This window comes from Ranitomeya imitator, chromosome 3, assembly GCF_032444005.1.
Source record: "Ranitomeya imitator isolate aRanImi1 chromosome 3, aRanImi1.pri, whole genome shotgun sequence".
In the NCBI taxonomy this organism is placed as follows: Eukaryota; Metazoa; Chordata; class Amphibia; order Anura; family Dendrobatidae; genus Ranitomeya; species Ranitomeya imitator.
This window is the reverse complement of record NC_091284.1, coordinates 99304678-99318842: the sequence shown is the minus strand read 5'-3', so window position 1 is coordinate 99318842 and position 14165 is coordinate 99304678. Positions and strand designations below refer to the sequence as shown.

The window sequence follows — 14165 nt, the reverse complement described above, 5'->3', positions numbered from 1 at the left end:
CGATAGGCCAGTTGCTGCGAATCAGGCGCTTATGTTCTTTGGACAAGCGTTTTGAGGCACAGGCGCTGGACCTTCGTGATTGCTTCCATGAGCGTGGATATAGCAAACGGTGCATTAAGAGGGGCTATTTGAGGGCCAAGGCGTCCGTTCGTGGTCATCTGCTGTCAGGCTCCAGGGGCGATAGGGGTGAATCCAACCAAATTAGATTCATCTCGACCTATAACAAGAGATGGCATACTATTCGAAATATTCTCAATAGACATTGGTCCATTCTTAAGACTGAACCTGTGTTGGGTAGGTTGCTTTCTGAGAGACCGTTGATGACAGCAAGGCGTAGCAAAAACCTGAGGGACCTACTTGTGAGAAGTCACCATGTGTCTACTCTTTCTCTTCCATTCTACACAGGGAAACCGAGACAAGGTTGTTTTCCGTGTGGGTCATGTTTAGCCTGCCGCAACATTATTCGTGCCACGGATTTTTGTTCATCCGATGGCAAAAGGAGTTACAAGATCAGGGAATACATTTCATGCAGCAGCAGCTTTGTTATCTATTACGCCACATGCCCGTGTGGCCTAATATACATTGGGCTTACATCTAGGGAGTTGCATGTGCGGACTAGAGAACATGTTAGGGATATCAAGGCTGCTGCTGCTGTCACTACTGATTTGGAATCTCTCAAAACGATCCCTCGGCATTTCCGCTTGTGCCATGCCTGCGACCCGGACTTACTTTTGATCCGAGGTATTGATCGGATACATGGTGGTATCCGTGGAGGTGATCTTAAACGCAGGCTGGCGCAGGTGGAGTGTCGTTGGATTGTTACTCTCGACACAGTTGCCCCATCCGGGTTGAATGAAAAAGTTAGCTTTTCGCCATTTCTTTAACCGTGTGTGTCTTCTTCAAAAATATTGGTTCCATTTTTGTCAGCGCTGATGGCGTGCCCTTGGAGTCTGTATGTTTTTAATTTGCTTTTAATTCTGTGTGTTTTTGTGTTTTTTATGTTTATTGCTAGTGGACGCTCTATTTGATATTCCGGCTTTTGGATACTACTTCATATCCCTCGTGTGACTGATGCCTTGTGGATCAGGTTCTGCATGTTGGCCCACATCTCCTCCATGGGTGAAATTTCGACAGGATCTGTTGGATCACGACAGATTATCAGGACGTCATGATCCATGCCCCATGGATTAGTTATTTATGTACTTTAAAAAAATGTTTTTTATTTTATGTGGCTACTTGGCAGTTTATTGTGGTGGTGGCTCTGTATACACGTTGGTTTACGTGCTTGTGTTTTTTGTTTTTCATTATTTTGCTTCTTTCTTTACTAATGTTTTTTTGCTGTATTTTTTAATATGATTGTTTATTTAATTTGCATTATTGTTTATTTTGATATTTCATTTTTTATTATGATTTTCACGCATTGTTATTACTTCTGCGGCTTTTATGTATGCATTTGTACTTGCCGCATTAGCTCCACCCACCTGCTCCATTTTTCCACTTGTTTGTTGCCTGGTTGCCCTGGCCGCGGGTAGCGCATGCGCGCAGGAGCTTGCCTCGGCCTGCGTCTCCTCCGGCGTCTCTATGAAGCGGCTTGATAGCGGTTACTATGGGAACTTTCCCAGTACCTCCTGCTTCTTGACGCTGGATGTGACGTCGGGCGGTGGCCGCTCCCGCCCTCATGCGCCCACAGACGCGCCCAGTGCTAACCACTCCCCTTCCTTTTGTATTGGTGCTTTTCAGTCTTGGGGGGATATTTAAGCCGGTCTATATGGTACAATAACACACTGCCCCCTGAGGAAGCAGCGGCGAAACGCGCGTTATGATCTGTTTACATGCACTTTCTGCACTTTATTTGTAGCTTTGTGGCTTATTCATACACTGATGAGCCGTGCATGGCCTCTACCCAGCTTCATAGGTTTATTCCTTGAGGTTTCCCCCCCTTTATTTATATATATGCGTGGGTACTGGGAACGCTCTAATGTTATGGATAGCCTGCCACGCCAAATTCTTTGCATCATCCGCTATTAGACCTGTCCAATAGTTGTGGTATCAATGTAATGTTGTATACGTTATGGAATTTTTTTATACATTTTTGTGCCTTGCTATATAAATAATAAAGATTGTTATATTTTTGCAGCTAATTGCTTAGGCATTCATTACTTTATTCTTACTAATTATTATTGGGGAATTTCAAACTCCATGGTTTTTTTTCCATATGCTCTCTATGTGGAAGAAGGTGCTCTGGTCAGATGAAACCAAAATCGATCTTTTTGGCAACAATGCCAAACGATATGTTTGGCGTAAAGGCAACACAGCTCATCAACCTGAACACACCATCCCCACTGTCAAACATGGTGGTGGCAGCATCATGGTTTGGGCCTGCTTTTCTTCAGCAGGGACAGGGAAGATAGCTAAAATTGATGGGAAGATGGATGGAGCCAAATACAAGACCATTCTTGAAGTAAACCTGTTGGAGTCTGCAAAAGACCTGAGACTGGAATGGAGATTTGTCTTCCAACAAGACAATGATCCCAAACAAAGCAAAATCTACAATGGAATGGTTCACAAATCAACGTATCCAGGTGTTAGAATGGCCAAGTCAAAGTCCAGACCTCAATCCAATCGAGAATCTGTGGAAAGAGCTGAAGACTGCTGTTCACAAACGATCTCCATCAAACCTCACTGAGCTCGAGCTGTTTGCCAAGGAAGAATAAGCAAGAATTTCAGTCTCTCGATGTACAAAACCGATAGAGACATACCCCAAGCGACTTGCAGCTGTAATCGCAGCAAAAGGTGGTGCAACAAAGTATTAAGCCAAAGGGGCTGAATAATATTGCATGCCCCACTTTTCAGTTTTTAAATTTCCACAAAAATGAAAAATACCCAATAAATTTCGTTCAACTTCACAATTGTATTCCACTTCTTGTTGATTCTTCACCAAAAATTTACATTTGGTATCTTTATGTTTGAAGCATGATATGTGGGAAAAGGTTGAAAAGTTCAAGGGGGCCGAATACTTTTGCCAGGCACTGTAGGCATACGTTTTCTGATGATTCATAAATTTCAACTTTTTAAAAAGTTGTACTATTGTGCTCGTGTTATTTTTTCTTGTGTTATTTTTGCATAGCATACATCTTTTTGGGCTATAAAAAATTAAAAACAAGTTAACATACTAAAATAAAGAGCATCGCTGATTTTTTGCAAAATTCATGAACTAGGTGCATCATTTTGAAGAATTTGGTGCAAAAAAAAAAAAAAAGTGTCAATGAAAACCACAAGAACGCGAGTTAAAAACAAACAAACAAAAAAAAAAAAAAAACCAGAAGTCCCACGAAGCAGAAAATGTAAGGATGTTGTTCCAGGAGTTGCCTTTTTTGCCACATTTTGGAAAAACAACAAAAATGAAAAAAAAAAATGTCTAATGAAAATGGTCAACTTTATGAATATGTCCCTGTCTCATAGAATATAAATAAACCAGCCAAGAACTGGGTGTTTTACCGGATATTTTGAGCCAATCACCTGCAATGCTCAGCAATAGGTATAGTATAAGGCCACGTTCACACGCTCAGTATTTGGTCAGTATTGTTCCACTCCTGGTTTTGGCTTTCAAATACGGATGTAAAAAATTCAAGCACCCAACATGTGCACGTGGCCTAAAGGTACCTTCACACTGAGCGATTTTAGAACGATAACGATAGTGATCCGTGACGTTGCAGCGTCCTGGATAGCGATATCGTTGTGTTTGACACGCAGCAGCGATCAGGATCCTGCTGTGAGATCACTGGTCAGAGCTAGAAGGCCAGAACTTTATTTCGTCGCTGGATCACCCGCTGACATCGCTGAATTGGCGCGTGTGACGCCGATTCAGCGATGTCTTCACTTGTAACCAGGGTAAACATCGGACGGCACCGCTGTGCTTTACGGCCGGCGCTCACAGTCAGTGCGGCAAGCTGAAGGCGGGGGACGCGACAGACACCGGAATGTAAGTAAGTATGTAGTGTTTGTTTTTTTTAGGTAACCAGGGTAAATATCGGGTTACTAAGCGCGGCCCTGCGCTTAGTAACCCGATGTTTACCCTGGTTACCCGGGGACCTCGGCATCGTTGGTCGCTGGAGAGCTGTCTGTGTGACAGCTCTCCAGCGACCACACAGCGACGCTGCAGCAATCGGCATCGTTGTCTATATCGCTGCAGCGTCGCTTAATGTGATGGTACCCTAAAAAGGCCAGAGAGTCCACAAGAGTATGGCTTTCTCTCTGCTCCTGGGTGGGTAAAGCATTTTTTTGTTTGGGGAATCTGTGCACTAGGCCCAGCTCTCGTGAGTCACGATTTGTGCTACCAGTTAGCGGCCAGCTGGCCTAGAAATATTTTTTGTATACTTTTGTATTTTTTCTTTTGTCAATTTTCTATGTGGAATCAATAAAACTGGTTGCTGCCAGTGCATCAATCTTTCCTGGTGTGAACTGTGCCTTGGGGAGTGCCAGAAGAAAGTTGTGGAATTCTGGTAATCACAGGATGAATAGACATGTTACTGACATGCAAAAAGTTTCAAAACATCTCAATATATTCAGTATAGAGTATTAGCGCCACATGCTAAAATCACAGCACTTACACGGCTTGGCTGCCATCGTTGAGGTTACTAACAGTTGAGTGAAGGATGTTCGGCAACACTGAATGCACGTGGGCAAATCCTCAAGATCCACTGCTGGCAGCGCCTTTGCAATTGCCAACCAACGACGTCCAATATGTGCTCGATGGGAGACAAGTCTTGAGATAAATACCGAAATAGGAGCACATGACTTGGTGTTGTCTTGTTGAAAAATGTCTCCAGGGACACTGTCACATTACCTCGTGAAGTATTCTTCATGGCACTACCCATGTGGTCTACAAACCAATCTCCAGATATAATATCATCCAAGACAAAAGTTGGACTCATTGCTGAAGAGGACAGACCTCCATTCCAGCTTCCATTGCTGTCTTCTCTGCTCCATAGCATTTAAGACCAGTGACAAAGTCGGTGGAATACCTGAGGCTGGACATCTGGCTCGTAACCCAATGTCATGCAGATGTCTTCTGATGGTTTGTGTAGACACTGAGGTCTTACATTTTTTATGTGATGTCGAATTTCACTTGCAGTACAGAATGGATCACTATGCACCATTCTTTGAATCTGAAAATACAAGGAAGCCTTACGGAGAGAACGTCACACTGGTCCTGCTCCTGAAAGGAAGGGTGGGACGATGTGCTTTACAGACCCCTCTAATCTTCTTTACCCATACACCAACAGCTCAGCGTTCATATTGATATGGTCAGGAGAAATGGTTGTACCAATGGGTCCAGAAGTGTTGCAAGAGCTATTTTTTTTCTACCTGACCATGACAGAGCTCACGATTCTTGTGTTATTATAAGCTTCCTGCATGGTTTAGGCGTCCTATCATGGCGTGCAGGGTCTCTGGACGTCATTGGTAGGCAATTTCAAAAGGCGCTGCCAGCAACGAATCTTGATAATTTGCAAAAGAGCATTCAGCGTGACGGAACATTCTTTAGACAACCATTAATAACCTCACCGATAGCACACAAGGTGCGTGCGAGTGTATATTTCTGTGAAAGGCACTCAAACTCGATACTAAATAAATTGAAAAATTTGGAAAACATGGTTTCCAAATTTTTCATCATTTCCATATCAGTAGCAGGTCTATCCATCCTGTGATTCCATAATGCCACAAATTTTTCTTCTTGATGTTACAATTTCAGTGTTGAAACATGTATGATAAATACAGTGCCTTGTAAAATATGCAAATTTTGGGTGTATCCAGCACAGCTTTTATCCCTGCACCGCCCCAGGACAACAACATCAATGAACTGTATTTCAAGGCTTTTCTACAAACTGCAAATGCCTTGAAAAAGTAGTCATACCCTGTAAAAAAATGTTCACGTTACACCCACAAATTTAAAAATATTATACTGGGAAAAAAAATATAAATCTGAAAATAGTGACTATTCAGCCCCCTATAGTCTGATACCGCTAAATAAAATCCTGAGTGACCAATTACCTCTAGAAGACACACAATTAGTGAATTGAGTCCACCTGTGCGTAATTTATTCTCAGTATAACTGCAGCTGTTCTGTGAAGGACTCACAAGTTTGTTTGGGAAGATTAAAGATCAAACAGAATTATGAAAACCATAGAGCACACCAGACAGGTCAGGGATAAAGGTGTGGAGAAGAATAAAGTGGAGTTAAAGTTTTTGTTTTTTCTTTTACAGCCCAAGCTCTGAACATCTCACAGAGCACTGTTCAATGCATCATCCAAAAATAGGAGTATGGCACAACCGAAAACCTACCAAGACATGGCCGTCCACCTAAACTGACATCCCATTGGACAGTGCGCAATACCTTTTCTTTTTATTGCATCGCACTTGTCCAATTTGATATGCTAGTGTGAGCGAACTCTTAGTTGTAAACGCCACAAATCTGGCCTTTCTAGAAGAGTGGCAAGAAGAAAGCCAGTTTTGAAAGCAAGCCATAAGAAATCCTGTTTGGACTGGCCACATGCATGCTGGCCACAATATTGGGTTGAAGTTCATGCTGCGTCCTCCGTAGTACACGCCTGCGCAAGGCAATATTGCCTTGCGCAGGCGTGTACTACGGAGGACACAGCATGGACTTCAACCCAATATTGCGGCCAGCATGCAGCCAGCGGGTAAGGAAAGGGTGAATCGAACAACCGAAAACCCCGCCCACATGACTGCAAACCTGTCCCGCCAAATTCAGGTGACAGGTTCCCTTTAAAGAGGTTGTTCTTCAAGAATGGAAAAATATAGATGTGCTATTAATCTTCAACTTCTACATTCCATGCCTAGAAGACTTTGTGCCGTCCTTAAAAATCATGGAGGTCTTAAAAAATACCAGATATAGTACTTTTTGATGTGGGGTGTACTCATTTTAGCACCAAATAACTTGAGTAAAACTGAAGATTGTAATAAAAGTTATATTAGTAACCTTGTTCTCATGTTTATGGGTTCCATGAAACTCAATCTTGTAAAAAATGTAGGAACCCGTTCTTGTGATCAGTGAGATATTAATGAAAATCAAACTTTTCAAAGCGAGTGTAAATAAAGATCTATAATATTTCAGATTATGGGCCATCGATGTGATCGCACACTTATAATATACTGGCCTCTGACCACGAGGTAACGGTCTGCCTTAAGCACGGAGTCTTCAGTGCTTTCTGTGGTCCACAGTGTGACCGGCTGTAAACATTGGGGGCATTGAACGGTTATCAGCACCTGCAATCCATATTGTTTGTTGGAAAAATCCAATATTCCACAGACTGAGAAGCTGCAGGGTTCACACTATGGTTTATTGGCATACAAAGGTCATCGATAACAGGATCAGAAAATGCTGACACCGTCACCAGGTGCACATGGCTGTGTGCTCTGTGGAAAGGTGACCGCACTATAACCAATGTTATTCACTGTGGCAGCGCAGATGAGACATTTTCAATTTTATTGTTTAATGGATCTACCCCCACTATTACAGGGGCTCTCCCAGCGAGTCATGCCACCCGCAAACCACAACAGTACACTCTGCACTATAATCTGGCGCTCCTTCCCTTCTGAGCTTTACATTGTGCCTGAAAAGTATTACATGTAGGGTATCAGTGTACTCCGGAGAAATTGCACAACAAATTTTGGAGTTCATTTTCTCCAATTATCCTTATGAAAATAAAAAATGTGTTTTTTTTTTTTTTTATCTTCACGGCTCTACATCATAAACTTAAGTGAAGCACCTGGGGGCTCAAGGTGTTCACCACATATAGGTAAATTCCTTGAGGGGTCTGGTTTCCACTGTTTAGGGTACATCATGGGCTCTTCAAACGCATCATGGTGTTCACTCTCAATTCCATTAATTTTCACGTTCAAAAAGTCAAATGGAGGCCTGCCATGCACCAAAACAGTAGTTTCCCCCCCCCACATGGTATCAGCATACTCAAATGTCTCTGCATCTGACCCCCTGATGTCTCTACATCGGATTCCCCTACCTCTCTGCATCTGACTCCACTACGTCTCTGCATCCAATTCCTCTATGTCTCTACATTTGACCCCCCTACCTCTCTGCATCTGATCCCCAAATATCTCTACATCGGACTCCCCTACTCTGCATCTGATCCCTCTACATCTCTGAATCTGACCCCCGATGTCTCTGCATCTGATCCCCCCGACCTCTCTGCATCTGATTCCTCTACATCTCTGAATCTGACCCCCGATGTCTCTGCATCTGATGCCCCCGACCTCTCTGCATCTGATTCCTCTACATCTCTGAATCTGACCCCGATGTCTCTGCATCTGATCCCCCCGACCTCTCTGCATCTGATTCCTCTACATCTCTGAATCTGACCCCCGATGTCTCTGCATCTGATCCCCCCGACCTCTCTGCATCTGATTCCTCTACATCTCTGAATCTGACCCCGATGTCTCTGCATCTGATCCCCCCGACCTCTCTGCATCTGATTCCTCTACATCTCTGAATCTGACCCCCGATATCTCTGCATCTGATCCCCCCGACCTCTCTGCATCTGATTCCTCTACATCTCTGAATCTGACCCCGATGTCTCTGCATCTGATTCCTCTACATCTCTGCATCTGATCCCTCTACATCTCTGAATCTGACCCCGATGTCTCTGCATCTGATTCCTCTACATCTCTGCATCTGATCCCTCTACATCTCTGAATCTGACCCCCGATATCTCTGCATCTGATCCCCCCGACCTCTCTGCATCTGATTCCTCTACATCTCTGAATCTGACCCCGATGTCTCTGCATCTGATTCCTCTACATCTCTGCATCTGATCCCTCTACATCTCTGAATCTGACCCCGATATCTCTGCATCTGACCCCCCTCCCTCTCTGAATCTGCCCCCTAATATCTCTACATCGGACCCCCCTCCCTCTCTGCATCTGATTCCTCTACATCTCTGAATCTGACCCCCGATGTCTCTGCATCTGATCCCCCCGACCTCTCTGCATCTGATCACTCTACATCTCTGAATCTGACCCCCGATGTCTCTACATCTGATCCCCCCGACCTCTCTGCATCCGATCCCTCTACATCTCTGAATCTGACCCCCGATGTCTCTGCATCTGATCCCCCCGACCTCTCTGCATCTGATCACTCTACATCTCTGAATCTGACCCCCGATGTCTCTACATCGGACCCCCCTCCCTCTCTGCATCTGATCCCTCTACATCTCTGCATCTGACCCCCGATGTCTCTGCATCTGATCCCCCCGACCTCTCTGCATCTGATCCCTCTACATCTCTGCATCTGACCCCCGATGTCTCTACATCTGATCCCCCTACGTCTCTGCATCTGATCCCCCAATATCTCTACATCGGACCCCCCTCCCTCTCTGAATCTGACCCCCGATGTCTCTACATCGGACCCCCCTCCCTCTCTGAATCTGACCCCCGATGTCTCTACATCGGACCCCCCTCCCTCTCTGAATCTGACCCCCGATGTCTCTACATCGGACCCCCCTCCCTCTCTGAATCTGACCCCCGATGTCTCTACATCGGACCCCCCTCCCTCTCTGAATCTGACCCCCAATGTCTCTACATCGGACCCCCCTCCCTCTCTGAATCTGACCCCCAATATCTCTACATCGGACCCCCCTCCCTCTCTGAATCTGACCCCCGATGTCTCTACATCGGACCCCCCCACCTCTCTGCATCTGCCAGATAGAAGCCCAGACGCGCCGATGTGGAGGAGGGCGATGTGCGCAGGGGCCGCTCACCTGTCACTATGACGGTCTTCCCCGCCAGGCTGCTGTCACTCCCGCACTGCCGGCCTTTGATGAAGTTGTAGTAGATGAGGACATAGAGCGCGATCCCGAAGAGGAGCAGCAGCAGCAGCGCCGCGGCCATGTCTGTGCTCTGCGTCCTGTCACTGACTGACTGCCCAGCACAAGGCGCGACTATCCTATTCCTCCGCCCGCCCCGCTGTCATTATGTAACTGCGCTCCCCTGCACGACCCATTATCAGCGGCTGCTTCCTGCGGACGGCGGCCTGAGCGGGACACACTTCTGCCGCCTGCGGCTTTCATGGGCTTCGCCCCCGTGTGTTCTGATCCCGTCTCAGGGTGCGAGATTCCCAGAACGATCATCTGATCCGTCATTTATAGTCACTCTGCTCCATCTAGGAGTGTAAGCTGCAGATAATGATACCCACACCGGTGCATTTATTATAGAATTTTATATATAATCATTTTTTTTCTACTTATTGATATGTGTATAGATATATACTGTAGAGGATTTCCTTAGAATGGACAGAAATGAGAGATCAGCCCAGACATCGCTGCCATCTGTAGAATGGAAACCTGGAATCATTCCCAGCAATCACGATCAGTTTTATTTTTTGTTAGATGATATCAGCTGCTGTACTCGCCACACAAAAAAATAAAATAAATAATAATAAAATACTTAATTCTTTCCGATGGAATTCATTTCAGACTATCCGCCGTGTAATCAAGGGGCCTTTAAAATGAATCTTTCCCACTAATCCACGGATTCTACTCAGCTCCTGCTCAATGACATGCGGACCACAAACATGAATCTTTCATGTTACAAGTTCCTTTAAATATTACATTTATCTACCAGATAAAAAAAAAAATTAAACCAATGTTTAATTAGTTACGTTACAGCGCCCTCTGGTGGTGCTTGTGTGAAGTGCAAGTCAGATGACATGGTACTGAGAAGGGACATAATGTGGCACCATAAGGACATTCACACCACTGTAAATCCACACATTTGATGGAACCGGTCTCACAAGCTTTCTTTTGGTTTTTTTTTATTTAAAGAAACAATTAGCCATTAAAGTCTACTAGGCTGTTAGGAGCGAAAGTCACAAGGATGCAATCTGCTTCTAATGTACGTTTTTTTTCTTTGTGGGTGCAAAAATGGAGCCATTGAACAGATATCCAGACACAGGAGGAATTTAGGAAATTAGTTCAATTAAAACCAGAGAGTGGCCAATCATGTAAAACAAAAAAAACCACTAGAAATTCCTAAAAACCAAATTCAAAAGTTGGAAAAGATTATTGCTCTCTGAAAAGTATGGTGATCTGGGAAACTTACGTCCCAGCAGCGGCGCCAAAATTATCTGTTCCTCAGTGATTTCTTTTTATAAGATTTAAATATAACTTTTTTTTTTTAAATAAAAGTTAAAATACAATGGCCGCTCAATAAGCCATAAAATGATGGTCCTAATGTTTCTCTTTTAAGCAGATCTGACCTAGAGAATATATAGGGTTACTATGATTATGCTGATTTTATTATATCCCTCAGTAGGTGGCGCTAGAGCTCTTAGTCCTCTTCCTCTCTGAAAAGACAATTTGCATATTTAATTTCCCAGAGGATCATGCATGGCTCAGGCTATGTGCACACGTTGCGGATTTTGCTGCGGATTGGCCGCTGCGGATTCACAGCAGTTTTCCATGTGTTGTACAGTACCATGTAAACCTATGGAAAACAAAATCCGCAGTGCAGATGCTGCGGAAAATACCGCACGGATACGTAGCATTGTTTATTCCGCAGCATGTCAATTCTTTGTGCGGATTCCGCAGCGGTTTACACCTGCTCCATAATAGGAATCCGCAGGTGTAAAACCGCAGGTGGAGTCCGCACAAAAAACTGCATAAAATCCACAGGTAAAACGCAGTGCTTTTTACCTGTGGATTTCTCAAAACAGGAGCGGAAAAATCGGCAGTGGTTCCATCTACGTGTGCACATACCCTTATAAGTCTCCTCACTCATGCCAGGCCTGGCTTGTCTCTCTGCACAAGGAGAAGCGTTACCCCTTAGACCACATTCTATCCCGCTACATGTGGGTGGTGACATTCAGAAAGCGCTTTTGATTACCGCCTTTTTTTACACGGCTGCTATTCCGCCTGTAATAAGTGCTGACCAACAATATAGGGAGCGGATTCCCTTACTATATACAAAGAGCGTTGGTTTCAGTCTCTTTATATCGCAATGACGGGGCCCATATGGGTGTGTGTGATCATCAGGACCGCCCTGATTATTATAGATATACATTTTATGACCATAAAACATGAATTAAAAAAAAAAAAACTATTTGGTTTAATGTTTACAGGGTTTGCACTGGTCAATCGGGTAGTAATGTTTATAAAAAGAGGGTGATGGGGGTAATCCAGCCACATAAGGGGTTAATGATGGTCATACACAGATCGTCCTGCAGGTTTTGTGGAGATTGTATAAAATATGGACAGTGGGAATGAGAGTGCTGGGTGTTATCTGAGCATGCTCGTTTTTCTTCACGTTGCCGAAGCTGCATGTCCCGCGGAAGTTCGACAGCCACAACACATGCGGGGATTGCCTAACAAACAGGGAATCCCTGCATGTGTTGCAGCGGTCATCAGCAGCGGCGACTCAAACATTGTTGTTTTTTTTTAAGCACGCCGAAAATACTCGATTAGGACATGAACGCTCCTCACTAGTCAGCGCCTGTCTCCTCCTCTGAATGCTTATCAGAACAAATCTCCTGCAGCCGCTTATTCTCAGAGAACAGGCTCGTTCACATGATCGGATTTTTGGTCTGAAAAAAAAAAAAAAAACATCCAGAACTCAAAGCAATGTTATTCAATGAATGAGCCAGCCAGTCAAGACTGATCATTTTCGCTGACCAATTTTTTTTTTTAAATAAAATTGCAGCCTGCATGAGTTTCTTACGTAAATCAGATGAAATTTTGCAACATGGAGACTAAGTGGTCTTCTAAATGATTAATAATTACCATAAAACAATAGACGTCATCTGTGTACAAAGTGGAAAAAATAAATAAAGTAGTCCCTTTGTTTTTTTTTTTAATAAGAACCTCCCCCTAATGAGACATAGGTGTGGAGCTGACCATCACTGCCATCATCTGTACTCCTAATTCGTAGGTTCTGATATTAAGGCATGTGAAGGAAAAGAGATTGAAAAAAAAAAAAGCAGGGGTTAGTTAGGGAGCCATTCACATGGAAAGGTTTTTATCTGCGCTGTCTGGGTTTTTGGGTTTGTTACATAAATATATAGTCTAACTTTAGGAAGTACAACATCTTTTGTAAGCTTCCCCTGTCCTTTGTAATGTTATTAAACGGACCACACATAGAGGCCATCCATCAACATGGACGTGATCAGAAAGCATACCGGCAGCACGGATGTCTGAATAAGGGTACGTTCACATTTGCGGTTTGCGCCGCAGCGTCGCCGCCGCAACAAAACGCATGCGTCGTGCGGCCCTATCTTTAACATTGGGGCCGCATGTGCATGCGTTGTGTTGCGTTTTGTTGCGTTTTACGCCGCATGCGGCGTTAGGGCGCACCTGCCTGGGCGCGTCAAACGCAACATGTTGCATTTTTCGGGCGGCGCCGACCTTTTCAAAAACGCATGCGTCGTGCGGCCCTATCTTTTAACATTGGCGCCGCATGGGCCGCATGTGCATGCGTTTTGCTGCGTTTTTGTTTGCGTTGTGCGTTGCGGCGACGACGCTGCGGCGCACAACGCAAATGTGAACTTAGACTAAGGCCTTACTGCAAATGTGAAAATCGTACCGCAGGTCTGTGTCCGCAGTGCAGCTAGTAGGCAGGAGACGTCTACAAATCTCACACATTACAACATCTTACAGTTTTTGCAATATGACAAACATTTGGAGGGAAAATACCGCAATAAAAGGGGTTGTCTACTTCTCCAACACCCCCTTCTGAACCCCTGCTTCCTCCAATAAAATAACATCCAGGGATCACGTGACATTATTAGTGATGAGCGAGTGTACTCGGGTTTTCCAGAGCACGCTCGGGTGGTCTCTGAGTATTTGTGACTGCTCAGAGATTTAGTTTTTGTTGACGCAGCTGCATGATTTACAGCTACTAGCCAGCCTGAGCACATGTGGGGGTTGTCTGGTTGCTAGGGAATCCCCACATGTATTCAGGCTGTCTAGCAGCCGCATAAGAACGATATCTCCTAGCAGTCACAAATACTTGGAGACCACCCGAGCGTGCTCTGGAAAACCCGAGCAACGAGTATATTCGCTCATCACTAATTGTTATGTCAAGCGATTCTCGCTGGCTTCACTCTCCTCTGCTTCAGAAAAAGTAAGTGAGAGAACAGC

General features: G+C 44.5%; 1 protein-coding gene across 1 annotated transcript in view; it reads right to left on the bottom strand.

The window, feature by feature from the left end:
• Nucleotides 1-9984, bottom strand: part of DHRS13 (dehydrogenase/reductase 13) — a 37968-nt gene extending 27984 nt beyond the window's left edge. The window contains exon 1 of the mRNA XM_069761208.1: nucleotides 9795-9984. Coding sequence (XP_069617309.1) covers nucleotides 9795-9924 — 130 coding nt within the window. The 5' untranslated portion in view covers nucleotides 9925-9984. The remainder of the gene's footprint in view (nucleotides 1-9794) is intronic.
• Between the last annotated feature and the right edge of the window lie 4181 nt (nucleotides 9985-14165).